We start from the raw sequence: 22,435 nt of genomic DNA on the forward strand, positions 1-22,435 counted from the left end.
CTGATTGACACGTTGGATTGTGATACTTCCCAAGACTAGTCAAATGGTGGTTGAATTATAAATAATATACGAGTATAATAATAAAATCGAATCAAGTTCACTCTTCCAAGTGTTTTTGAGTAGTCAGGCATGGTGACTTGCTTGTTTGTTTGTTTTTTACCATCACTTTAATAGTAAACATTGCTTCTATATACTGTATCTTGCTTTAATATGTATTTTAATTCATTTCCTGCTGGTTAAAAAACATTTAATTAAATCCTAAAATTCCCCAGGGAGTTTTAGGTTGAATAACAGAAGAAAATTGATATAGAATTTCTCATTGGCATTGAGTTATTGCAGACGTTTGTGATGGTAGAAATCTTTAACATTATTTTGGTCGTTAATCATGGTTTCCAAGAAATATAATGTGGAAGATCATCTCCAAAAAGACAACACTTAGCCCGTATTCCACTGAGGGGTGGACATTTGCGACACTAGGGAGTGTTGATTTCACGTCAGGGTTTGCTCAAGGTCACAATGTTTCCTAAACGTTCTCTAAACCTTCTTAAGTTCATATCCCACTGAGGGGTGAATGTTTGCGAGTGTTGACGAAGGTAGTGAATGCGCGCTCCCGTCAGGGTTCGTAAACAAACATTTGCCGGGCGTTCGCCTACAGATTTAATGTTTTTTCTTGAACATGTTTAAAATTGTTCATGACCAGAAAAAAACATTACGAGTGTTTAGAGAACCATTTAAACTGTTTAGCGAATGTTGAGGAAACACCGCAACCTTGAGCAAACCCTGACGTGAAATCAACAGTTGCTAACGTAGCAAATGTTCACCCCTCAGTGAGATATGGGCTGAGGTTTTCAGCATAGTGTAAAACGCATGTTATGTTCTGTGCTTGGTGAGGAATTGACACATATTGACCTAAAGTCAGCACGACTCATGTTTTGTTTTGTACTATGCTCGGTAATTTTAATATGAATATTCTGTATTCGCTAATGATTTTATGAGACCACGCTTGTACGTCACAAACCTGACCAAGAATTGCATGTCACCATAGTAATGTCTGTAACAGATCAATTTATTGGTAACAATTACTGTTTTGGTATAGCGTACTTCAGCAAATGTAGTAACGAAAACACATTTTAAAATAAGATCTAGCTAACAATTGCGATAAAAAGAAATAAATAGAAAATCATCTGAAATAAGGTCTAGTATTTTCCAATATCCTATGAATACATAACATCTACAGTATAAGTTAATCAATTGAAACTACTCTATAAATACATCACCAGCATGCACAATATTGTAATATGGAGAATACTGGAGCAGTTCTCATCTTACATTGAAGAAACAAAATACTGTCATAGGCAAAAGAAACTGCAGATAAAGTGAATCCACAAACCCCAAATGGAGCCTTCTGGTAACATTGCGTGAACTCTGGCCATCATGAATACTTCAGCTTTGTGGTTCCGGACGCCATTTTCGACGACGAACCGAAGAGTAAGTATGGAACCTTTTTCTTGCCTCGTGATCATTCGCCGCTCCCAAACCCCACTCGTCATTTTGCTATGTGACTTCTGCGAATATAAATCGTTTACTCCAAACATCAGGAGCCAATCGAGGTTATTATAGTGACGACAATACTGACACTAAAGATTAGGTGTCCAAAAACAGTTAATTTATTCAATAAAGCACATCAGCACATGATAGGGACAAGCTGCACTAACTTTACTTTATGAAGTTCTATATTTAGTTACAATATGACTGTGTGACTTAGCTGGACACACCTGACACAAAGCAAAACAAGAGAACACTTTTTTTTTTTTTCTTCTTCTTCTTCTTCTCCATGTTCTCCTCAATAACTGGAACAACCTGCTTTTCACTCAACGACCATAGTGTGCTGCAACTAAAGATGTCACGTCGTGATGCAAGTATGTAGACACCCCTATAAGCCGCGTTTGTCATCTGTATGCTCGCCCTCTCACAGAAAAAGCTAGGCCACGACATTCAAGGTGACTGAAATTTTCCCTGTTGCTCATACATCAAACTCAATTTCTGGAGACTTCGCCCCTCACTCAATGCGATAAGACACCTCCGCTTCATTTGCGCAATGACACCGTTCTCCGGCAGCCATTTTGACGCCGGCGCCCAAAGACACGCCTCTCGCTTCTCGGTGGTGTTCTAGCAAATGCCGCAGAGGCTAACCAAGAAGGGGGATTCTTTCTTTTATTTATTTTTGAATAACTGTAGTTTATACCTCAAGCTAAGATCTTCTTTTCTCCTACTTTTCATGTTTAGTTTGTGGAAAAATAAAGAACAGCAGTCGTTTTAGTACCTCTGGCTGCTGATGTTCCACCGCTTACCCCCCCCACCCGCTTGTTTATCTTAATTTCTAACATTTTCAGTATTATTTTATTTTGTCATTTGTGAGCGCGAGACTGTTGTGGTGTTTTTGGCAGAATGAGGTTGCGGACTCTTCTTAGTTGTTGCCCTCGCCTCCCTCGTCGTCCTGCTGGTCGCTTGTCCACAGCGTCAAGTTGTCTCGTAGCAGCTGCATGATGAGAGTGGAGTCTTTGTAGGAGTCTTCGTTGAGGGTGTCCAGCTCGGCGATGGCGTCGTCGAAGGCGGTCTTGGCCAGGTGGCACGCCTGCTCGGGGGCGTTCTGGATCTCGTAGTAGAAGACGGAGTAGTTGAGAGCCAAGCCCAGGCGGATGGGGTGGGTGGGCTGCATGTGCTCCTTGCTGATCTCGTGGGCCTCGCTGTACGACTTCTCGGAGGACTCCACCACGGCGGAGCGCTTCTCGCCGGTGGCCACCTCGGCCAGGTAGCGGTAGTAGTCGCCTTTCATCTTCAGGTAGAACACCTTGCTCTCGTGCTGCGTCTCGTTGCAGTTCTTGATCAGGAAGTTGTCGAGGAGGTTGAGCACATCCTGGCAAACCGTCTCCAGCTCCTTCTCGATTTTTTCCCGGTAGGCCCGCACCATCTCGATCTTCTTCTCGTTGCCGTCGGCGGACGTCTTCTGCTCGATGCTGGAGGTGACGCGCCAGGACGAGCGCCTGGCGCCGACCACGTTCTTGTAGGCTACAGAGAGCAGGTTCCTCTCTTCGTTGGAAAGCGCTTCGTTCAGCTCTGTAACCTGGCAGACAAAATCAATTGAGCAGAATTAGTACGACATTTGAATTAACTTGTTTGAGTTCCGAAATCCGTCTTTACCTTCAAACGACATTGATACAATTTGACTGTGAACAGTGAAAAAAAGTAGAAGGCCATGGATACGAATGGCTGACCATCCAGAAGCGGAAGCCACGCCTTCAGCACTCTGACATCATACTCTGTGATGAATGCTGATTGGCTGTCGTCATCGCTCAAAGCTTGTTTTGTCGTGTTTTGACAGGCCTGTGTCTGTCTACGGGACTTAATCCTTTATACCCCACTGGGACTGTGCGACAGAGGAGTCTTTACAGACCTTTTCAGAGTGTAAAGCCTGTTGTTACTTTCTTTTTTCAGCACCAAATTCTGTTCCATGAGCAAACTAGAGCGGGAAGGGTGAGGTAACTTTGCCCTTGCTATCATAGTCATAGTGAAAACGCATCAATTGTCACTAACGGAGGAAATTGTGTGTCCCTGAGGTGTACCATAGGCAACATGAGCATTTTGCTGTGTCATTCTGATTGTCTCTTAAGACACAAGTATCTGTGAAATATAATTAGTCTTTAATGAATAAAATAGATTATTATTTTTTTTTTTAAACTGAGCCGTGCTACTCAATAGGGGTGTTAAAAAAAACATGGATTCGGCGATATATCGCGATACTACATCGCGCGATTCTCGAATCGATTCAATAATCGGCAGAATCGATTTTTTTTTGTGATTATTTTTTTTTTTTTAAGGATTCACACCTTGAGCATGGAAGAATGTTATATGAACGGAACATTAAACCTTAATATTTTTATTTTAATGCTGTTCAAACATGAAACAGATTACAACCTCTATAAGACTGAAATTTCAGATAAATAATACATTTTCATATAAATCTTACACTCTACAAGCTTACTGATTAGTATTTTCTAAATTTGAATGAAAAAAATCGCAACAATCGACTTATAAATTCATATCGGGATTAATCGGTATCGAATCGAATCGTGACCTGTGAATCGTGATACGAATCGAATCGTCAGGTACTAGGCAATTCACACCCCTACTACTCAGTGACGATACCTGTAAACACAGAGAAAGCTCAGAGGAAAAGGTAATCTAATGGTGCAAGCGCTTGTTTCCATAGCAACTGCAAAATCTTATCAGTTATAATCTCTAGTGGAAAGGATGCTGACATGGCTGTTGGTGTGGACAAAGCTGCAGCAGTGTGGGTGGGAATCCCTACAAATAAACCAATTCCCATCTCATACCTTTCAGCCCACTCATACAGTTGCGACTTGTCATATTCACTTAATAGGAGTTCAGATACAACCCATTTAAAACGAGCAAATTTAAAAAAAGAAAACCCCCGGAAAAATATGGTGAAGAACAACAAACTTGGCTAGAACCAAAGGATGTGTTAGCCCATTTGCGCCTTGACCTTCCAATATTCACAAAAATGCTAAAAAGGGAGATGACAGACCATCTCAACAACATCAAAACAGGCGTTAGCTTATCAAAGAACCATTCAGGTCGAGTTTCTTTTTAGTCAAACATTTACTTGGAGGGGCAATTTCATCCAGTAACCAGATAGATAATGAGTCAACTATTGTTCACTTTGACATGGTGCTACATAAAACTCATGACAGACTTTAAAAGCTGTCCTGTGATGAAATGTAACACTGTTTTTTTTTTTTTTTTTTAAAGTCCAATTTTTACACTTGTCTAGTTTTTCAAAACAATATGAACATATTACAGAATCTATAAATATAATGACCTGTGTTCTGGGAGAGTAAAACAATAAAGTGACATCAGTTGAGCTCACTTCCGAGCACAGAGGCAAGTCACCCAACCCCCATATAGCTAGCTCGTTTGCGAAGCGCGTCAGTGACTGTGTTTCTATGTCATCCTATGCATCATTTCCATCAAATTCCAATTCGTGTACAGCAGGACTGAGACAAAGATTGGGTTAGCACTGACGTGACACAGGTTAGCTAAACAACATGGCGACAGTATCTTTGTGTCCAAGTCTGTGGGGTGAGAAGAAAAGCCTCTGACGGAATCCATGGTGCCGGTATGACAATAGTGCTCTGTCTATCCATAATGCTCATCAATGGCGGCTGCTCTCTCGTGACTCATCCTTACACACAGCACCCGAACCTCGAAACAACCGGGGACAATCGATAGCTTCCTCTTTGACAGCTCTCTTTGGTCATTAACCTACACAGGAAACTGCTAAAACTGGGAGTGTGGTGGAAGGGGGGGTAGTATGTGAAGCTAGCGTTGGAAGTGAATGACCACTCTCACGTTTCATTTACTGAGGTTTTGATGCATACAAAACTCTCGCATCTCTTCATTCCGTCCTCCCTACTCCACGCTTCCTCTCTGGCCTTCCTTGTTCATTCGCCCCAAGTCTGGAGGCTCTCCTAAGCTGATGTGACAAGCCCCCTGCTGACCCTCTTTTCAGGCAGCAGAGCACAAAGGCGCAGTGGACTACCTGACGTCACTGGCGGTGTGAATAGGGATTGTTGCTTTAGCCACAAAGAGCTAATAAGAGGGGGAGGAGAAGCAGCATCCACTATGGAGTTATGATGGCGCTTCAAGTGCCACTTTGTTGCCACGTACGACAGCAATTCTTGTCTGTACAGCCGCTGGGCATATAAAATGTAAAAATGACAGGTTTATCATTTCAAAAGAAATATGTGTAGTGTGTAGGCAACATGGGCTGGTATAGGGAGTCTGAAGGGAATTATTATACTGTGCATACTGTAAACTAGATAACATTTGGACACGGGGTCAAATATTACTCTATGAGTCACAACTTTAAAGACATAAGATTAGCGCACAAGCCAATAAATGTGTACCGCTTATAGTTCAAAGAAAGACAGGGGAGGACAGGAATACCCAGAAAACCAGAAGTGTCAAATCCAGGTCCAGAAAGTAAAAACCCTTGCCACGGTTTGGCTTTAGCCTCAGGTGCTTCGACTTGCTTGTTTACCTGCCAGTTGAGTAGAAGTGCCTGTGGTCACTGGTGACCCACGGTGAGTGTATAAGAGAGCCCGTGACACCCGGAAGACAATACCTCAGAACCTACTCACGCGAACACGAGGATTCTGAGGGACAAGACACTCTGGCGGTCACCTGGGACTGATAGAACCATAATTACATATGTAGCTGCTGTTCTATTTTGTCCCTCCTGACCACCAGGGGCACGAAATGACTCAATACCAGCGAAGTCACAAGGAATCCCAATCCCAAACCTGACTGAGAGCTAAAGACCACGTCCAGAGGATGGTGAGCTGTGGCTTTAGGTTGAGTATAGAACTTGTGGCTAAAGCCAAGCTGTGGCAGGGTTTTTACTTTATAGACATTTAAGCTCCACACAGGAAGTCCTGAGTTTAGATTCAAACCTAGAACATCTCCATGGTGATGTTAACGTGCTAACCAATTCTCACCATGCTGCTCATGGATTGATTTAAGTTTCTGTAAGATGTGTTGCAACTTGGAGGTGTATAATAACTGAATGAAGATATGAATGCCTTGTGGACTTTTGAATTTCAATTGGACTTTGGTTTGAGGATGTGCATGGTGGATTTATTTCTTTATGATCCCTTGTGTGTCTTTGTTCTGCTCCCAGTCTCTATTTGCACCCTCTGATTCCATTATTTGATATGGTCTTGTTAGCCGTACCCTTCTCCTACGTATAAGCAATCCGTTGTGACTGTAGTTCTTGTCTGCCTGAAAGCTCCTGTGTCTTTTTGTCACCTGCCCACCTGCCTCTCTATCCGCTATTTCTGAATGTATCCAATCTACCCCCTGGCAGCATCCTGAGAGCATGTTCATATCGTCTCATGTTGGTACAAGAGTGTGTCCATAACGGGCACAGAATAGTTCCGAAGTGCCATTCTATCGGACTATGTTTCTGTGAAAATGTAAATCATACAGTGAAAATGTAAACTGAGTCTCATTCACGTGTAGGTGGTTGGTTAATTACTCTATCTCACTGTCCTTTGAGACTTGCTGAAATATCTTGGAGTCGTGATCATATTCAGCTAAGGTCTTGGTGTATGTTGGCGCAAATAATGGTTTGCTTCCCGTGTCCGTCCACTTTAAACCAATCAAGATAACAATAACAACGGGCAATTTCTACCTGTAAGATTACAGGCATTTCTGGGGCAACAACAATTTCTTCTGGCAGTTAATTGTTTTAGAAGTCGTTACGCTATTTTTCTTTTTTCCAATTTCAGATTGTCTGGTGTAGGGATGCTTGTGATCTTCTCAGTCTCTTCTCGGATTCAAAGGCAGTTTTACTCTGTCTTCTCTTGGTCTCGGACAGGGCGGACTCTGGATTTTTGATCAAGACACGTTTGAGACTAGGCCAGTACTAATGTGATCAGTGAGATTTGCACAATGAGCACCAAGAGGTATATGACAAAGTTAGCGTCCAATACTGGCCGACACAAAAAAAAAAAGCAGGCGTGGAGAATGTGGAGCGAGGAAGTTAGCGTATCTTGTAAGTGGATTGTCTTGTTTACAGCTGTTGAACTGTCAACCACGTTAGCATTTGTTATATATTATTTGATCAGATCTCATGTAATTACTGTACTTAGTCATGCCGTTGTGAAGTCAATCATGCACCGAACACAGCATAAAATACCTGATCTTGGTTTACAAGCCTCATGTGTCTTACAAGGAGCAAAGATTTCACTTTGAAGTGTCAAAAAGCAATAATGTGCCATATAAGTTCAATTTATTCAAGGAACACGTGTCACCGAAGAGTCGAGCTTTTCCAAATACTTTGCACGTTTGAGTTTTGTGCAAGCACATTTGTTTTATCCTTAGACTTGGAGTGAGGGGTTGCTTGAAAAGGAATCCTGATTTTTTAATACGTCCTCATTGAATATGTTTAGAATTGATTATTCTATTGGTTATTCCCTCATTTAATCAGCACAAATTTTATTTTGCATTAAATTATCTTACAAAACCATTTCCACCTGATTAGTTATTAACTAATTATTGTTTATGATTGGCTTACAACCGATTCTACCAGTTAATAAAGTGTAAGTCTAAAAATTCGCTCAGCTACCTCCTTTGGATCGTGCCTGGCTCCCAAGCAAACGCTGAAATAATCACCATCTGTGTTACTGAGCAGGTAGCCGGTAACTGGGCTTTAGATTTGTCCTTGATCACAAATCCTTTGGCACGATGTGTTATTGAGCACATCTCTTCAGCAGCCGAACTTTGAAGGCAGATGGACATGAAGTTATATTGCAAATCACACTGATATTAGACACCGGATTTAAGCACAAATCTAATGCCTATGAATAACGTCCTTCCATGTTCTGAGAAGTCTGCACGTGTCACAAAAAACGGCTGCAGTTTAGGAGTTCTGCCCCTTCAGTTCGCACTGTAATCCAAATTTGTCTTCTCGTTCCATATACCAACTTCTTCGCACTTACATTACAAAGACATGTAGTCAGCAGATGAACATAGGTTGTGGATCGAGTCCAACCCTGACTAGCCTCAGTTTTTGTTTTCAGACACACCGGTTGCCATGTCGACAGTGGCAAGGGATTCCCCACTTTAAATGCTGGGTGAGGCTGCAGAGTGCAGACACACCCCTTCTTGCCCAGTGCTGCAGAGAAGACACTGGCAGGGTGAGGGGCAGAACGCTTTCCCTCTGACTCTGCATAAACGGGACGGGGTGGAGCCACGGTTAACGTATGTTAACATGGGTACGTTACATGTTTGGAAGACAAAGATATACATGGAAATATTTTGTTTTATCACATAACAGTTTCTTGCACTAGGTTTGCAGTAGGATTGTGTTGTTCATGTTCTTTGGGCATGTTCAATGACAATTAGATTAATAAAGCATGTCTGTCGACCACTCATCTAAAACGACAAAATTATATATCTCAATTGACATATTTAGCTTGCCAAGTACAGTAGCTACAGTAGTTGTCCAGACAATATGCTGCTCGTGAAATGGTGCACTACGGGTGGGCCTGTGCTGCATCTTGACAGATGCTGCGGCACGCCTCTGTGCGGACCTGCTGCATGGCTGCATATGGGCCCAGGGAGCACGGATATGCGGCTGCCACACACGGCATCGATTCATGCAGCTGCGCATTCAATCATGCGACAGTTCGACCGTTTTGCTGCAATATGACAATTACGAGAGCTGAGGGGGGAGAAAAAAAAAAAAAAAAGCTGCGCGTCCACCAACACCCACGTCTGCAAAAAAAAAAAAAAAAAAAAAAAAAAATGAGGCCGCTTATCTTGCGCGCAGAATCTGCGCCAGAATCGATTGTGATCAACCTTGAGCCAATATTGTTATACCTAATGCGTCAAACCGCGAAGAGGACGCTTCGTAAAAAAAAAAGTGCTAAATCATAATCAGTCGATGCTAATTCAGCAACATGGAAACGGGAACAGGTTCCATCGAACTAACTCGAGCATCCCGAACAGTAATCGATGAGCCGTCATTGTAAAAATGGCATTTTAGATGTCGATTCATCTTGTCACTACTGTGTGGTGATGGTTCGAGTGTAGTGTGAGTGTGTGTTGGGGGGAGAAAGGGAGGGGGGGGGGGGGCGCTGCCTACACGACCACGCACACAGACCGTAAAAAGGGAGCCTGGCCGAAAGGCACCGCCCCAAGATCAAGCGGTCCGCATTCTCACGACCACAGACCGCTAGCAGCACTATTAATAATCCAAATGAATGATTGGACCCCAAATGAGCCAAAGCGTAGCGCGGTTGTTCCCCTTCTTAACATTACGACAAGGCTACAATGCGAACATGGGCTTGGATCACGGGCCCCGATCCAAATCACGTTGTCCGAATCGTAATTTTAACAGCATGCTATCGGGCTCACGGGTGTGTCGCTATTAAAATCGCGGTCTTTAATTATAACTTTCATACACCGATTTCGTGTGGGTTATTCGGTTAAGTCGGGACATGGCCGTGATTGAAAGACACCTTGCGCTGCTGCCCTGGAGCTCAATGGGCGTGCTTTTACTCACACAAGCGCAGCGCACATGCACGCATGCGGCAAAAAAAAAAAAAAAAAGACTGATAGATTCGGCAATATATATCTATATATAAATATATAAAGAAAAGGTCAATCCCGAGAAGGGCTACTTACCGACTTCATGGCAGCTGCCATATCGTCATATCTCTCCGCCTGCTCGGCCAGCCTGGCCTTCTGCACCAGTTGCTCGCGGTCCACCATGTTGGATGTTGAGCGCGCTGTCGTGATGTGCACTGGACGTCTGAAGCTCACAAATGTGTCGCCGTGTGCTTTCTTTTCCAAATGGAGAGAGTAACGTTGTGTGTGTGCTCCTCTCGCCGCAGCTGCTGCCTGCTGTCTGAATGTGTGGGGCCTGCCGACGGGACACCCCTCCCACTCGGAGCACTTTCCACGGACTGGTCACCGCCCACCTGGGCGGGTCCTGGTGTCGTGATGTAACGAACCTGCCCCCCCCCCATTCTACTACGTTACAGCTACTACAAGGTAACGACCGTAAACGGGGTGAAGTAATGTTACGTATAACAACATTAAATATTATATAAATGAAGTTACAAGTACATATAGCGAGCTGATGTTGTAATAAATAAATAACTGTGGTAAAATAAGTACTGGTTCAACCAAAACTCACTGGACTTCATTCAATTAGTTTAAATTAAGTATCAAAACTGAAATGCTCTGCACAGTGCCATCTGGCATTTGTAATGTAATTAATATTCTTAGAGATTATTGTATAATTAATTTTGCATTTGGATATCTGAACAACATACAGTATGTACAGTCGTAGTCAAAACAAACTACGATTGCAATTAATTTGACCCAACATTTGAGATGAAATTGACAAATCTATCCTGCTGGGCCAAATGACTACTGTTATGGTGATATACTGTAATAATAACCCAGCAGTGTAGTTAAAAATAATCCACTTTGGGTTATTTTGACCCACATCTTATTAGTAAATGGTAACACGTGGGATTTACAATATTGTACCTTCTGCCATCTAATGGAAGGTGAATTTGTTAGGCTACCGATTCTTGGTATCGGTATTGGGCCAACGAGACCCAGCATTATTTCAAGGTGTCAGTACTCATAACATTTATGATCAGGAACTAGTAATTAGCAATAACAAGAATAGAAAATTGCCATTAATTTGATGAAATTTTAAGGCCTTCTTTAAAAATACCTGTAATAGTTTTCTTTGGGGATAAATTTTATGTATTAAAGTACTTGTAGAGTTGGAACTCGATATCAGTATTAGTGACTATCGGTGAGTTTCAGCTTTTCAGTTGAGCAAAGTTGAATCTTTCCTTGTTGTCTTTTGTTGCACAATGTGAGGATGCATGCAGATATCATTAAGATAACAAAAGATAATATATATTTAAAAATAAGATTTATTTTGTCAAACTTATTCAGATTTTTTTTTTTTTGCAATACATGTATATAGGAGATTTTACCAAACAAACGTATAATAATTTATTTTCCACGGTAGCGAGCGATACAATATATTCATTCACAAGCCAGTTATTCATACGTGGCTATAGTTGCCTTAAGCGTTGTTGGGTTCCTTGTTCCACTTTTGTATTCTTTTATGTGTGACAATTGCTGTCATTTAAACGGAAATGTCATTTTAGAGCAAAGGTAGGGCAGACAGAATAAAACTTTTTTTTTTCATCCAAAAAAAACCCAAAATCTGGCTTCATCACATACATAGTGTGAATGCTGAATGCCCCAGATTAACAGGTTACAACTCCACCAAACAATAAAATGTGCAATAGATAAGTTAATAAAATGTTGCGTGATGTATTAGAGGTAAATGCCATTAATTATTGTTGTTCAACCATATCTGTTGTTGGCATTTTAGCCATTGTCCAGCATTTACATTACATACAATTGCAACTCCTAGTGAGTTATAAAGTGCTTAATAGACATTGGATGACAATTTTGAGGTGTCGTTGTATATTGTCACTAGTTATTATGTGGTGCATGAACTCCAATGGTAGCGAATATTCTCTTTGCAACGTAACAACTGTTATTTACATATTGTACACAGGTCCCGTTTTGCTCAACTACTTTACCCATTCTGGAGGCGCTCGCTCTTTGAAAATCACAACAGTGAGCAGGTGACACCGGCGTCTTCTGAGTGGTCACAGTTGTGCACATCCCAGGCTATGTGGGAGCAATTGTGCAGGGAGACTTCTGTCCCATTGCACTTGAGATTGTCCAAAAGGATTGTTCCCGTTCCTTGGCCAAAGTGCGCTTCCCCCCACGCCGCGATGGCCTCCCCGCAGCCCAGCTGACGGCACACGACCTTGGCATCGGGGATGTCCCACGCATCGTCGCACACCGTGCCCCATCCAGAATTGAGGTACATCTCCAAGCGACCTTCACATTCATGCTGACCATCAACCAGCCTGAGGGCTCCTGCAGAAAGAAGAAACGGTCTTGAAATAGCCAAGCGAATAGGAAAAACACATTCTCGTATGGTAACGTGTAAATGAAGTGTAACCTTCAGTCGATGGCGCGGAGGTGGTGGGATTGGTGGCTGTCTCATTTGGTCCTTTGGTGAAGTCATCGATAGGTATAACCGCTGGGAGGGGGAAAAAAATAGTTTGATTATCTGCACTATATATTTACTAACAACTATAAATGAACTTTCCCTCTTATTCAGTTTTAAAATGTGATGGCGAGTTTAATTTAAATGCTAGTAGATAGGTCGTCTGTGGGCTGTATTTTCTTAGGCTGCACTCAAACATAAATTTTGCTGCATCTTGATTCTCATGCCTTTGTTGTGCCTGTTTGAGAATTTTGGGACCTGAAAATTTGGTGGCTGAAAGTTGGTCAAAACTAATGCCTGCTCGGGCCATGTCTAACTTTTGGCGCAACAACGCTATTTTGGTGATATTGAATGAGGTCGAGGCAGACAGACAGAATTTAAATGTGCCATGCGAAAATACCAAGACTCAGTCTAATCCGCCTCCACGTAGAGTGCAATATAGCTCACTGTGCTTGACTTGTTAGGCACGAAAATAGAGCCCTGACTGGACAATAGCCTAATTATTGATTGACAATATTTTATGCCATTTTCAGTCTACAAGAAGTGGCAAAATGGCCGCCCCCTGAGATGGATAAAAATGTGTGGATTTTGCTGCATAACTCATATTCATACTCGTATGATATTGTAAACACATTTTTGAGTTGAATTCCACTTTAATACCTGACATACACGCCGTGCGTGTTATCTGAAATCATCATGACTGTGATACAGACAAACCCAGTATTTTGCTCAGTATTTTTCATTTTTTGGGTTTACTATCATGTCAAAGAATTCTAGTCAAGCCTTACGTGTACAGATAACTCCAGCATCCTCATGATGGCCACAGTTGTGTTGACCCACGCCAGAATGGGTGCACATGGAGAGGTGTGTTTCTTCACCAGTACATTGCACATTGTCCAACAGGATGGGACCCGTGCCGTAGCCGTAATAAGCTTGTGATTTCACTTCAAGAGCCTCGCCGCAGCCAAGCTGCCTGCACACTACTACGGCATTGGCCATGTCCCAGCCGTCGTCGCACACCGTACCCCATACGGAATTGTACTGCACTTCTATGCGACCCTGGCAGCTGTCGTGTCCGTTCACCATGCGGATAGCCATTGGTGCTGCACAGAAAGACACATTTATGATTACATTTTGGAAGACGTTTTTCCCTAATCCATTGTGTACAGTTGAAATATCGTATTACTAGGCAAGTACCTTTGGTCTGAGCAGCTGTGTGAATACTTGTTGTGAGTTCTGTAGCTGTGACATCAACATTTGTTACTAGGGGGGACAAAAAAGATGGGAACAATAACATACAGTGAGTAGTGTTATGTTTAGTGGCACTGAGATATGACATAGTACAAGAAACCTAGAGGAGAAATGTCTCCTCCTGTTGGTTAACCAGCAAAGGTGCACATCTTTACAGTTAATGTTCATAGCTACGGTGGGCACTAATTGAACTAAATAAATGTAAATTAAGATGCCTTAATATAGCTGAATACATAAGTAAGCGTGCTTATATACAAAAAATAAAAAAATAAATCACCTTTCACCAAGCAGGTGCAAGAACGATGCTACAAACGCGCTAGGTGTGTCTCAGTTAAGTCTCTCCAGAATTTAGTTTAAATTTAAATACATTTGTATTTAAGTAAAAAAAAAAAAAAAAAGTTCACAAACAGCAATTGTGTTCCAATTCAATGCCCACTTGCATGTTTATGCGCCTTAACCCCGAGAGTTGTGGGAAGACTTTCATCGAGCTAGCTAGATAAGGCTAGTTAGCCTACAGGTAGTTGTAGTAGTAAATCATTTTGTGATTATGAAAAACATCGGAACAGCTTCTCGCTACTCTACAGCCCCGATTTGCTACATATTGAATCATGTAATTATTGATTTAATTCCTGACGTTATGGTGTTGGGAACTTGTGATACAAATCATTAGACACAAGCTTTTTGTTGTGGCAATGCAGCTGCACTTTATAGACTAATTAGAACTCAATTAATAAATTTTGTCACATTTGCACATGAAACATTTTTGCCATTGCCTTGTGGTCACTTGTATTGGTTTAACTATTCTATATTATTTGTCCAAATTCAGCTAAAAGTAGTTTCATGCAGATCATGCTCATACTGTGTATAATAGCTGTTTTTTTGAAGAAAAAAAAAACCCACGAACCTCCTTATAAGCTAACTTGAAGTCAAACATATCAGTCAAGCCCCAATTAGCACAAGGAGAGAGAAACTCCTGGAGCAGTGCCGCAGGTGAGATAAAAAAAATAAAATAAAAAATGCTGATAACGCAACCTAATTATTGTACAGGTGTGATCACAAGGCATTGAACACCATAAAATACCATATTTTGGGATACGGTATTGCACAGATATGATACCTGCTGTTTCCAGCGTGGACTGGGTCGACCCTTGGTTTTCAGTGGAAGGGTAAACTGAAGGCACAGTTGGGGTGGGTCCTGTACCTGAGTAGACAACAGAAAAAAAGAGTCATTAGCCAAAGTCAATTATTAGATGCCACCCTCAACCACTACTTATTTTATTTTTTTTAAGTAACAGCAACTTCCTATGTGATGTCAGGAATCTTTCATCTCTTTATCTGGTCAACAGCCAATCAGATCGATTCGCTGTCTATATAAGCGTGTCTGAGGAGGGTGTGTTTTCGTCGGATTATTACTTCTGTTCCTCTGTGCAACTCCACGGCCCAAGTTAGCTTAGTGTCTCGTGATTCTTGATACATTCTCGTTGTTTCTTGTCTCGTCAAATTTGTTCTACGCCTCTCGATGTGATGCAAGAGTTAAAATCTTATTTTTGTCTGTTTTTAATTTTCGAATTACATTTTTTTTATATCCATTTTTGTTTTTACCTTTAGTCATTTATTTATTTATTAAGTCATTTATTTATTTTGAATTTTAGCAGTTTTAATCCTCCATATTATGCATGCAAGATGCAGAGCGACATACCAGAGCAGGTGATCCCGGCATCTTCATGATGGCCACAGTTATGGTTGCTCCAACCAAGATTTGTACACTGAGCGAGTTGCTCCTCACTGCCAATGCAGTTCATGTTGTCCAGAAGAATATGCCCGGTGCCGTAACCAAAGTAAGAGTTGGTGTGAGCTGCAACGACTTGGCCGCAACCTAACTGCCGGCAAACAACCTCAGCCTCCCTCGCGTCCCAGTCATCATCGCACACCGTCCCCCAGCGTCCCTGATAGTAGATCTCCACCCGGCCCTGGCAGGAGTCCCTTCCATCCACTAGTCGTACTGTGCCATCTAGAGATGGAAGAATAGGACACAAAGGAATTGGAGGGGGAAAAAAATATCAATACATCAAATGGTTCACTTTGTCAGCTTATGCCACAAGATAATGTTTTACAAAGACAAAAGGACAGTCAGCTGGACAAATGTTTAAATGTTATGGATACTGTACAGTAGTTTCCATCACAAAGGCAACCTTGGGACGTCCTGGAACTTATGAGTCATGTATATTTCTCCCGAGATAAAAGTGGAAAAACCTGACTTTGCCTAATGCAGCACAAAGGAGTTGAACATGACGCATGGCATCGTAACAGTGGACACTAGAGTAGTACCAGCATTAACACAAGTAGGGATGCTCGATGCCACTTTTTTTTTCCAGACAGATACCAGTAAGAGTGTTAAACTCTTGAGTAATGATACACTGATACCGATACCAAGTACCGATACCACTTTTGCTCTATAAAATTGCTCAATAAATCAATGATAGAACATTTAAATAAATACCCATATATCCCCCCCGACACACACACAAAACATTTCTCCTTAAATTTGCATAAAATTCCTAAAAATACTTGCCCATTCCTAAACACATGGTGTTGAACCAGAATACCCATTTAATCTATTTTTTTGTTTTGTTTTGTTTTTCTTTTGTTATATTTGGTACACTTTGGTACAGAAGGTGTGTGGCCAATGACGATCATGTTTCCGTTTTTGTTTCATTTTAATCAATTCTAGCCTGTATCGTTAATTTTCACATGGTTAGGCGTGACCAGGTACCAAAAAAATGCAAAGCAGGTATTACAAAGAGGATGTCTTGATGTGGTTTCCAAAGAAATTCACTATCTAATCTAATGCACTGTCAATCCTCACAAATGAAATACTCTGGTTAATAGTGATGTCACTATAAGTAGTAAACCGATTATATAGTGTAGTTGTAAGTAGAGTACTAGGAATAACATAAAAATCAAAAATCTGCTCAAGTGATTTTTGTTACCGTACTACATGACGAGTGAGTCACTGACCACATACATATTGTACTAGAAATTGGAGCTTGTAGTTCTGACAATGAAAAAACACCAATAGGTGTAAAATATAGTGTACAGTGGTGGGAGTACTTACCTAAAATTGCATTCTTGGGAGGTGTTGTTGTAATATCCCCCGAAGCTTTTGCTCCTACCACCAGTGGTTCTACCAACAAAAGACAAAAAAAAAATTGTATTAGTCACGTTATTATTATTATTATTATTATTATTTTTATAGATAAATGATTCTCCAAGGCCTGTTTAAATTCTGTACTTCCAAATTTTACCTCGACATTTGATAGCCACATCCTCGTAGTGGTAACAGTTGTGCACGCCCCAGCCCAGACTGTCACAGTGACCGAGGTTCGTTTCACTCCCCTGGCAGTCCACATTATCCAGCACGATGGGTATAAAAGCTTGTCCGTACTGGGAGTTGCTGCCCATGGCCACAGCCACGCCGCAGTCCAGCTGCTGACACACTACTTGGGCATCCAATATGTCCCAGTCATCGTCACACACTGTGCCCCAGTAATCATTGTAGTACACTTCCACGCGGCCCTCACACCTGGTTGGACCGTTTGCCAGTCGCACTTTGGACAAAAAAATGAAGACAATGTACATTAGTTCCCTTAGTTTTTGTCTGTCGGTGACATGACTTGGCTGGACTTGACTTGGGTCAGATTAAGGTTCCACCGTTCCAGGTCTTAATGCCGAGTTCTGATTCTTTCAAAACACCCATTGTCTGATGTAATGACCTGAATGGCCTGAATATCAAGAGTTCTGTGGCAGTAGGTTCAGTTGTGATATCCCGTGCTTACCTTGGTAATACTTTCTCTCCGGGTATTGCAGGCCATTGGCTGAAAAGACATAGGAGAAGAAGTAAGGCAGGGAAAATAAACGAGTTAGATCAGAAGAAAGTCACTTATTTGTCAATGTTTTTATTTTGAAAGTTGACAAGTTAGTCATACAAGACTCCAAATGACACCTTGTTCTTTTGATTTCTTGTTTTGTTAGCGAAGATGTTTTTTCTATCTGCCACAAAGACAATGCCTGGAGACTTTTCTTTGGTTTCAACACCTCACAATGACTTCATAAACAGATTTCTATGCATCACACCCTATCTAGGTCATTTCACAGGCCTCTCCCTTTTGTTTGTTCAGTGAAACCTGTATTCAGATTTCATAGGTGCAGGGATTGGTGGTGGGGGGTGAGGGGTAGTCATCTGTTTACTGCTACACGATTCTTCCTTAATATGCCATAGTTTCTACTTTCTACTTTAGTGAACATCAGAAAGCAGAAAGGCATCACGTTTACTTACTGGGTGCGGCTCGTCTACTTATTTTGATGTCTCCTGAAAAGAGAGAGTACCGCACAGTTAGATTGAAAATGCCCTCTTCTAAAATTATGCTGTGTCTAAGATCATCAAACAGATATGAATATCAGAAAAAAAAGATCACTCAAGTAAATATAAATAGCTGTTTTTAAACTGTGATTTTATTAAGGAGTGGGGTGGGGGGCCACTGTTCAAAACTACCTGGCCTTGTGTGGAAAAAGGTACAGATACCCCACCCTGTTAAATCCTTAATTAACTGTCATTAATCATTTTCACCAATGTATGTTTAATCAAATGAGGCAACAAGAATGAGTCCCAAACTTCATTCTATATAGCGTTTTTCCACCTCACAAGGCCCTAAAAGCGCTTTACATTCGACTACTCATTCACGTACTGATGACGCAGCATCAGGAGCAACATGGGGTTCAGTATCTTGCTCAAGGATACTTTGACATGGTGACAATAAGCAATTATCCACTAATGTAACTTCTTTCTTCTTTCAAAATAAGCTTACAGAACAACGAATGAATACAATAACTAACTAGACTAAGTGCAATTGCTGGAGACTTTGCATGGGAATGCTGAAAGCTGAATGCTAAGAGTTTGAATGCATATGGAATGCTTTTGAAGTAAATTGAGAGATAAATTATGAAATTGTAACCTCCTGGTTACTGGACAATGCGCTTTACCAACTGTGCCACCAATCAGTATCAGACACCTGGCAATGACGGTAAGTTGTATGTACGGAAGTGGGCATGGAAAGTGATACTTAGAAAAAGTTCAATGTCTCTCCCATTGAAAATGAATGGGGAAAAGTTGATATTAAATGTTAATTTGTGCAAATACTGTAAGGAATGTGGAATCAGATGATATATACCGGGAGGTGTGAATTTTTGAAGCTAGTTGAAATTTGAACTGGAAATTGGAAGTATTATGTGGTTACATGTGGTTACATGGCAAAAAAGTGTGGAGAATAAAAATCACGATAACATATGTGGGAATGCTTCAGCATTCCCACAATCAAAAATGCAATTTCGTATCACAATGAATAGCTTTCATTTTCTTTTTTTCAGGGCCAAAAACATCGGACAGCGACAGTATCGATGTCTGATATTGACGTATAACTACTACATTCTATCGGAACTGTAAGTAGCATAATCACTATTTTTTCCTCACCACAAATACTTCAAACCTCATCGGTACTCACCTAAGCGCAACAGCACAGTGACAGCCACGAAAACAAGAGATCCAAGCAAGGTCACCAGGAGACAGATAGTCGGGTTCCAGCACTTGCATACGCTCTCCACAACACGCTGTCCTCGCATGGCTGCCTGAATGACCATCCGACTGCAACACATTGACAAATTAACACATTCGCCCACTAATGCATATCACGTAACAAGCAGGCACTTCTTTGTGGCCTCGTTGTTCCAATTGAAGCCTAATTATAGTATTGGATTGTTTCCGCAAATGAGTCTGCAGCAGACTAGTAAGTATTGATGATGGTCTGCAGAATGGGAGCTTGAAAAAGGGTGGTTGAAAAAAAAAAGAAAAGAAACAAAGTGCTCCCTGAGGCCATGTGAAATGCAAGGCGGGGGGAAAACGGTGGTAAACATTGAGCTTGGCTTTTCTCAGTATTAGGAAGGGGGAAAGGACAGGAAAGGGCAGGTGTCACCTGTGTTGTGGATTTCCATATTGAAGGGGATTCCCTTGAGGCAAAGAATTTTGGGATTCACAGACAAGTCACTCAGTAATCAGAGGGAGATAGCACAAGGGGCCAAGCGCGAGAATGTGATGAGTGACCACTGCTCAAATAATGTTTTCATGAAAGTAGTGAAAGTGGCAAACTGTGATTGAAACGAAAGGATACATAAAAAGAGGGAACACAATGGAGAATTCACCTTTGAACGTCGGGAATTGATTGAGAAATATAACGACTGGGAATAAGATAATATCTGCTTTGACTATATGTTTTGACAGAACAGTCCATTCCCCCCATTAAATGTTTGCCATATTCAAGAGATCGCAGTGTGCTGCAGCTCAGCTCTGGGATATTTGTGTTTTTCCTTCGTAGATTTCCCCCGTAACCTTACACAGGAATGTGTATTAGGGGATGATGAGAGGAGAATTTGATATTGGCCCCTGGAGATAGTGGACATTCCGGGCCCAGGGGGCACAAAAAGACATTTCTGCTTTCTATGGCCCCCATCGTCAGGCATAAACACTGCTTCCTGTAATCTTTCACTAAAACGCTTCAGCACCCGATGACACCGCAGGGTTGCCTCTCATCTCCTGGACGACAGGAGGAGGGCGGGAGGTCTGCGTGTAAGAAGTGTAAGCGCACTCTTTTGCTCATCTCAGGCATGTTTTGGACAATTGGAAGGACAAGAGCTGGGCGCTGATTTTTTTTTTCCCATCTCGTTTTTGCCAGAATACATGATACGTTTTATACAGAAAGTGATTTTTATTCAATTATCCACGGTTGTGCCATTTGCTTATACAAACAAACTGTTCACAACTCTGCCACAATTGATTCCGTTATGAAAAAGGAAACATTCTCCATTCATAATAGGATATAACATGGATCCATTTGGGAATAATTGTTGCCTTTTGTGTCACCTGTGCTTTCCCTCCCTTCTCACTTCTCAGTCCTGAGAAGTAGCTGAAAAGTCTCATCCCTGCCAAAATGTATCTTAAATACAACGCTCACTATCAGTGACAGTTAATTAATTCTACATGACATTTCACTAAAATGCAATGTTTGATTAGTTTCCATTGACTCTACACAACAAATAATTAATCAGTACTGAAGAATTTAAAACGAATAATAAGTATTTTAACACTAGACCATGAACAAGTTATAGAAGTCTAGAAAGCTATATACATTTAAAATGTATTTGTTTACTTTTGCACCATAAAGCAAGGTTTGTGTCAAAATGTCCTCGTACTTTTATAATAAGCTTGACAAATTATAAGGCAAAATCAAGTACATACCTGTTTATGAGAATATATGGTGTCACCCAAATTCTGAATAGTTAAAAAAAAAAAAATGGTCCGCCTGAAAAATATGAGTCCCAATTCTGGTCTCACAAATTGAACTTTATCTAAATAATGCCTCAAACCAGCAGCAGTTCGTGTTTTAGGTCTTTCATCTCCTCAACTCTCCGACTATAAATATCTGGCTTCGGCGACAGAGATGATGTAAAACAATAAATAGCACATCATTGTATATTACATGTCCAACACCCTATGGTTTAAAAAAAAAAAAAAAAAAAAAAAAAAAGCAGGAGGGGCCAAAAAACAATAACAAAGAATGAAAGCTTCTGCATCTCCTGTTTCAGGTAAAGCTCCCTCATAGTCATCTCCTACTCGCTTCTGTACAGTCCCATTGGGAGATTTGAGTTCACATCCTGTGGTAGGCGTGTCTTAATTTCTCGTGCATGTTGCTGTACGGTATGTCTGATGGCGGTGGATTAAGAGTGGTTTCAATCTGAATTTATGAATATTATTGACCAGAAGCTTCATTTTATAAACTGACTTGCAGTTCTCTGACGATGTCTGATAACTCGACGTTCTAGTAAAATCCAATAATTATTTACAGGAAAAAATTTAGATTCTCAGGTCTTGTCTTGCTCTTACAAAAAGATATTATGTATTTTCTCAATGTGTCAACGATTGCAGTATGTTCAACAGTGCAAACAAGCATGTTGAGCTTGTGTGCTTGGCTTTGCTTTTAAGGCAAGTTCATCCATTAAAAGTGATTCAGAAAAGTAGAGAACAGTTAGTTTCGCCTCCATCGTCACTGAAATATTGATAAGAGGACATGCAAATAAAAAATGCAGTTTTTTTTTGTTTTCTTTTTAAAACTCATTCACTGCCAGTCATTATAGAAAATTTTTACATTTCCAATACTCACGTGATATTACATTCAATAATTATATATAAACCGAATCTATCAAATAACAGAATAGACTCCCTACTTTTTGTCCCGTCCCGTTCTTTTATAATTGACAGCAGAAAAATGTAGGTTTGCCAAAATACAGCCATTTCTCCCATGGACTCTGAAACTGTGTTTATTTCCTATAAAATGGGGCAATGATGTCATCTACCAGTGGTTGGGCATC

General features: G+C 41.1%; 3 protein-coding genes across 4 annotated transcripts in view; 1 reads left to right on the top strand and 2 right to left on the bottom strand.

Annotated features, from left to right (window-relative positions):
* Positions 1-22,435, top strand: part of tspoap1 (TSPO associated protein 1) — a 73,116-nt gene that overhangs the window by 11,196 nt on the left and 39,485 nt on the right. The window contains exons 4-7 of the mRNA XM_077504838.1: positions 8,664-8,858; positions 10,482-10,641; positions 12,206-12,520; positions 19,385-19,456. The gene's annotated coding sequence lies outside the window, so the exon portion shown is untranslated. The remainder of the gene's footprint in view (positions 1-8,663; positions 8,859-10,481; positions 10,642-12,205; positions 12,521-19,384; positions 19,457-22,435) is intronic.
* On the bottom strand, positions 1,046-10,534 carry ywhag1 (3-monooxygenase/tryptophan 5-monooxygenase activation protein, gamma polypeptide 1). The gene is made up of 2 exons (XM_077504846.1): positions 10,273-10,534; positions 1,046-3,124 (listed from the first exon to the last, which is right to left on the bottom strand). The coding sequence occupies exons 1-2, from the start codon at positions 10,357-10,359 to the stop codon at positions 2,468-2,470; spliced, it is 744 nt and encodes a 247-aa protein (XP_077360972.1). The 5' UTR covers positions 10,360-10,534; the 3' UTR covers positions 1,046-2,467.
* On the bottom strand, positions 11,529-21,569 carry LOC144006141 (scavenger receptor cysteine-rich domain-containing group B protein). 2 transcript variants are annotated; one of them, XM_077504845.1, is made up of 12 exons: positions 21,306-21,569; positions 19,519-19,658; positions 18,297-18,329; positions 17,797-17,835; positions 17,266-17,568; positions 17,076-17,144; positions 15,660-15,971; positions 15,078-15,161; positions 13,907-13,972; positions 13,498-13,812; positions 12,662-12,742; positions 11,529-12,576 (listed from the first exon to the last, which is right to left on the bottom strand). In XM_077504845.1, exons 2-12 carry the CDS (start codon positions 19,652-19,654, stop codon positions 12,260-12,262), a joined length of 1,755 nt encoding a protein of 584 aa, XP_077360971.1. In that variant the 5' UTR covers positions 19,655-19,658; positions 21,306-21,569; the 3' UTR covers positions 11,529-12,259. The 2 variants fall into 2 exon arrangements, with proteins under 2 accessions (XP_077360971.1, XP_077360970.1); XM_077504844.1 differs by lacking the exon at positions 21,306-21,569 and having other exon boundaries at positions 19,519-19,837.

The sequence above is a fragment of the Festucalex cinctus genome, chromosome 18 (assembly GCF_051991245.1).
Source record: "Festucalex cinctus isolate MCC-2025b chromosome 18, RoL_Fcin_1.0, whole genome shotgun sequence".
NCBI lineage: Eukaryota > Metazoa > Chordata > Actinopteri > Syngnathiformes > Syngnathidae > Festucalex > Festucalex cinctus.

Bases quoted from the DNA above. Each gene is read 5' to 3' on its own strand.
- LOC144006141 (XM_077504844.1), bottom strand. From the start codon at position 19,669: ATGTGTTGCAGTCGGATGGTCATTCAGGCAGCCATGCGAGGACAGCGT. The intron at 15,162-15,659 runs GTATGTCGCTCT...TTGTCTACTCAG, and splicing joins TGCCGGGATCACCTGCTCTG to GTACAGGACCCACCCCAACT. The intron at 12,577-12,661 runs GTTACACTTCAT...TTCTTTCTGCAG, and splicing joins CTCCGCGCCATCGACTGAAG to GAGCCCTCAGGCTGGTTGAT.
- ywhag1 (XM_077504846.1), bottom strand. From the start codon at position 10,359: ATGGTGGACCGCGAGCAACTGGTGCAGAAGGCCAGGCTGGCCGAGCAG. The intron at 3,125-10,272 runs GTAAGTAGCCCT...TTTGTCTGCCAG, and splicing joins TGGCAGCTGCCATGAAGTCG to GTTACAGAGCTGAACGAAGC.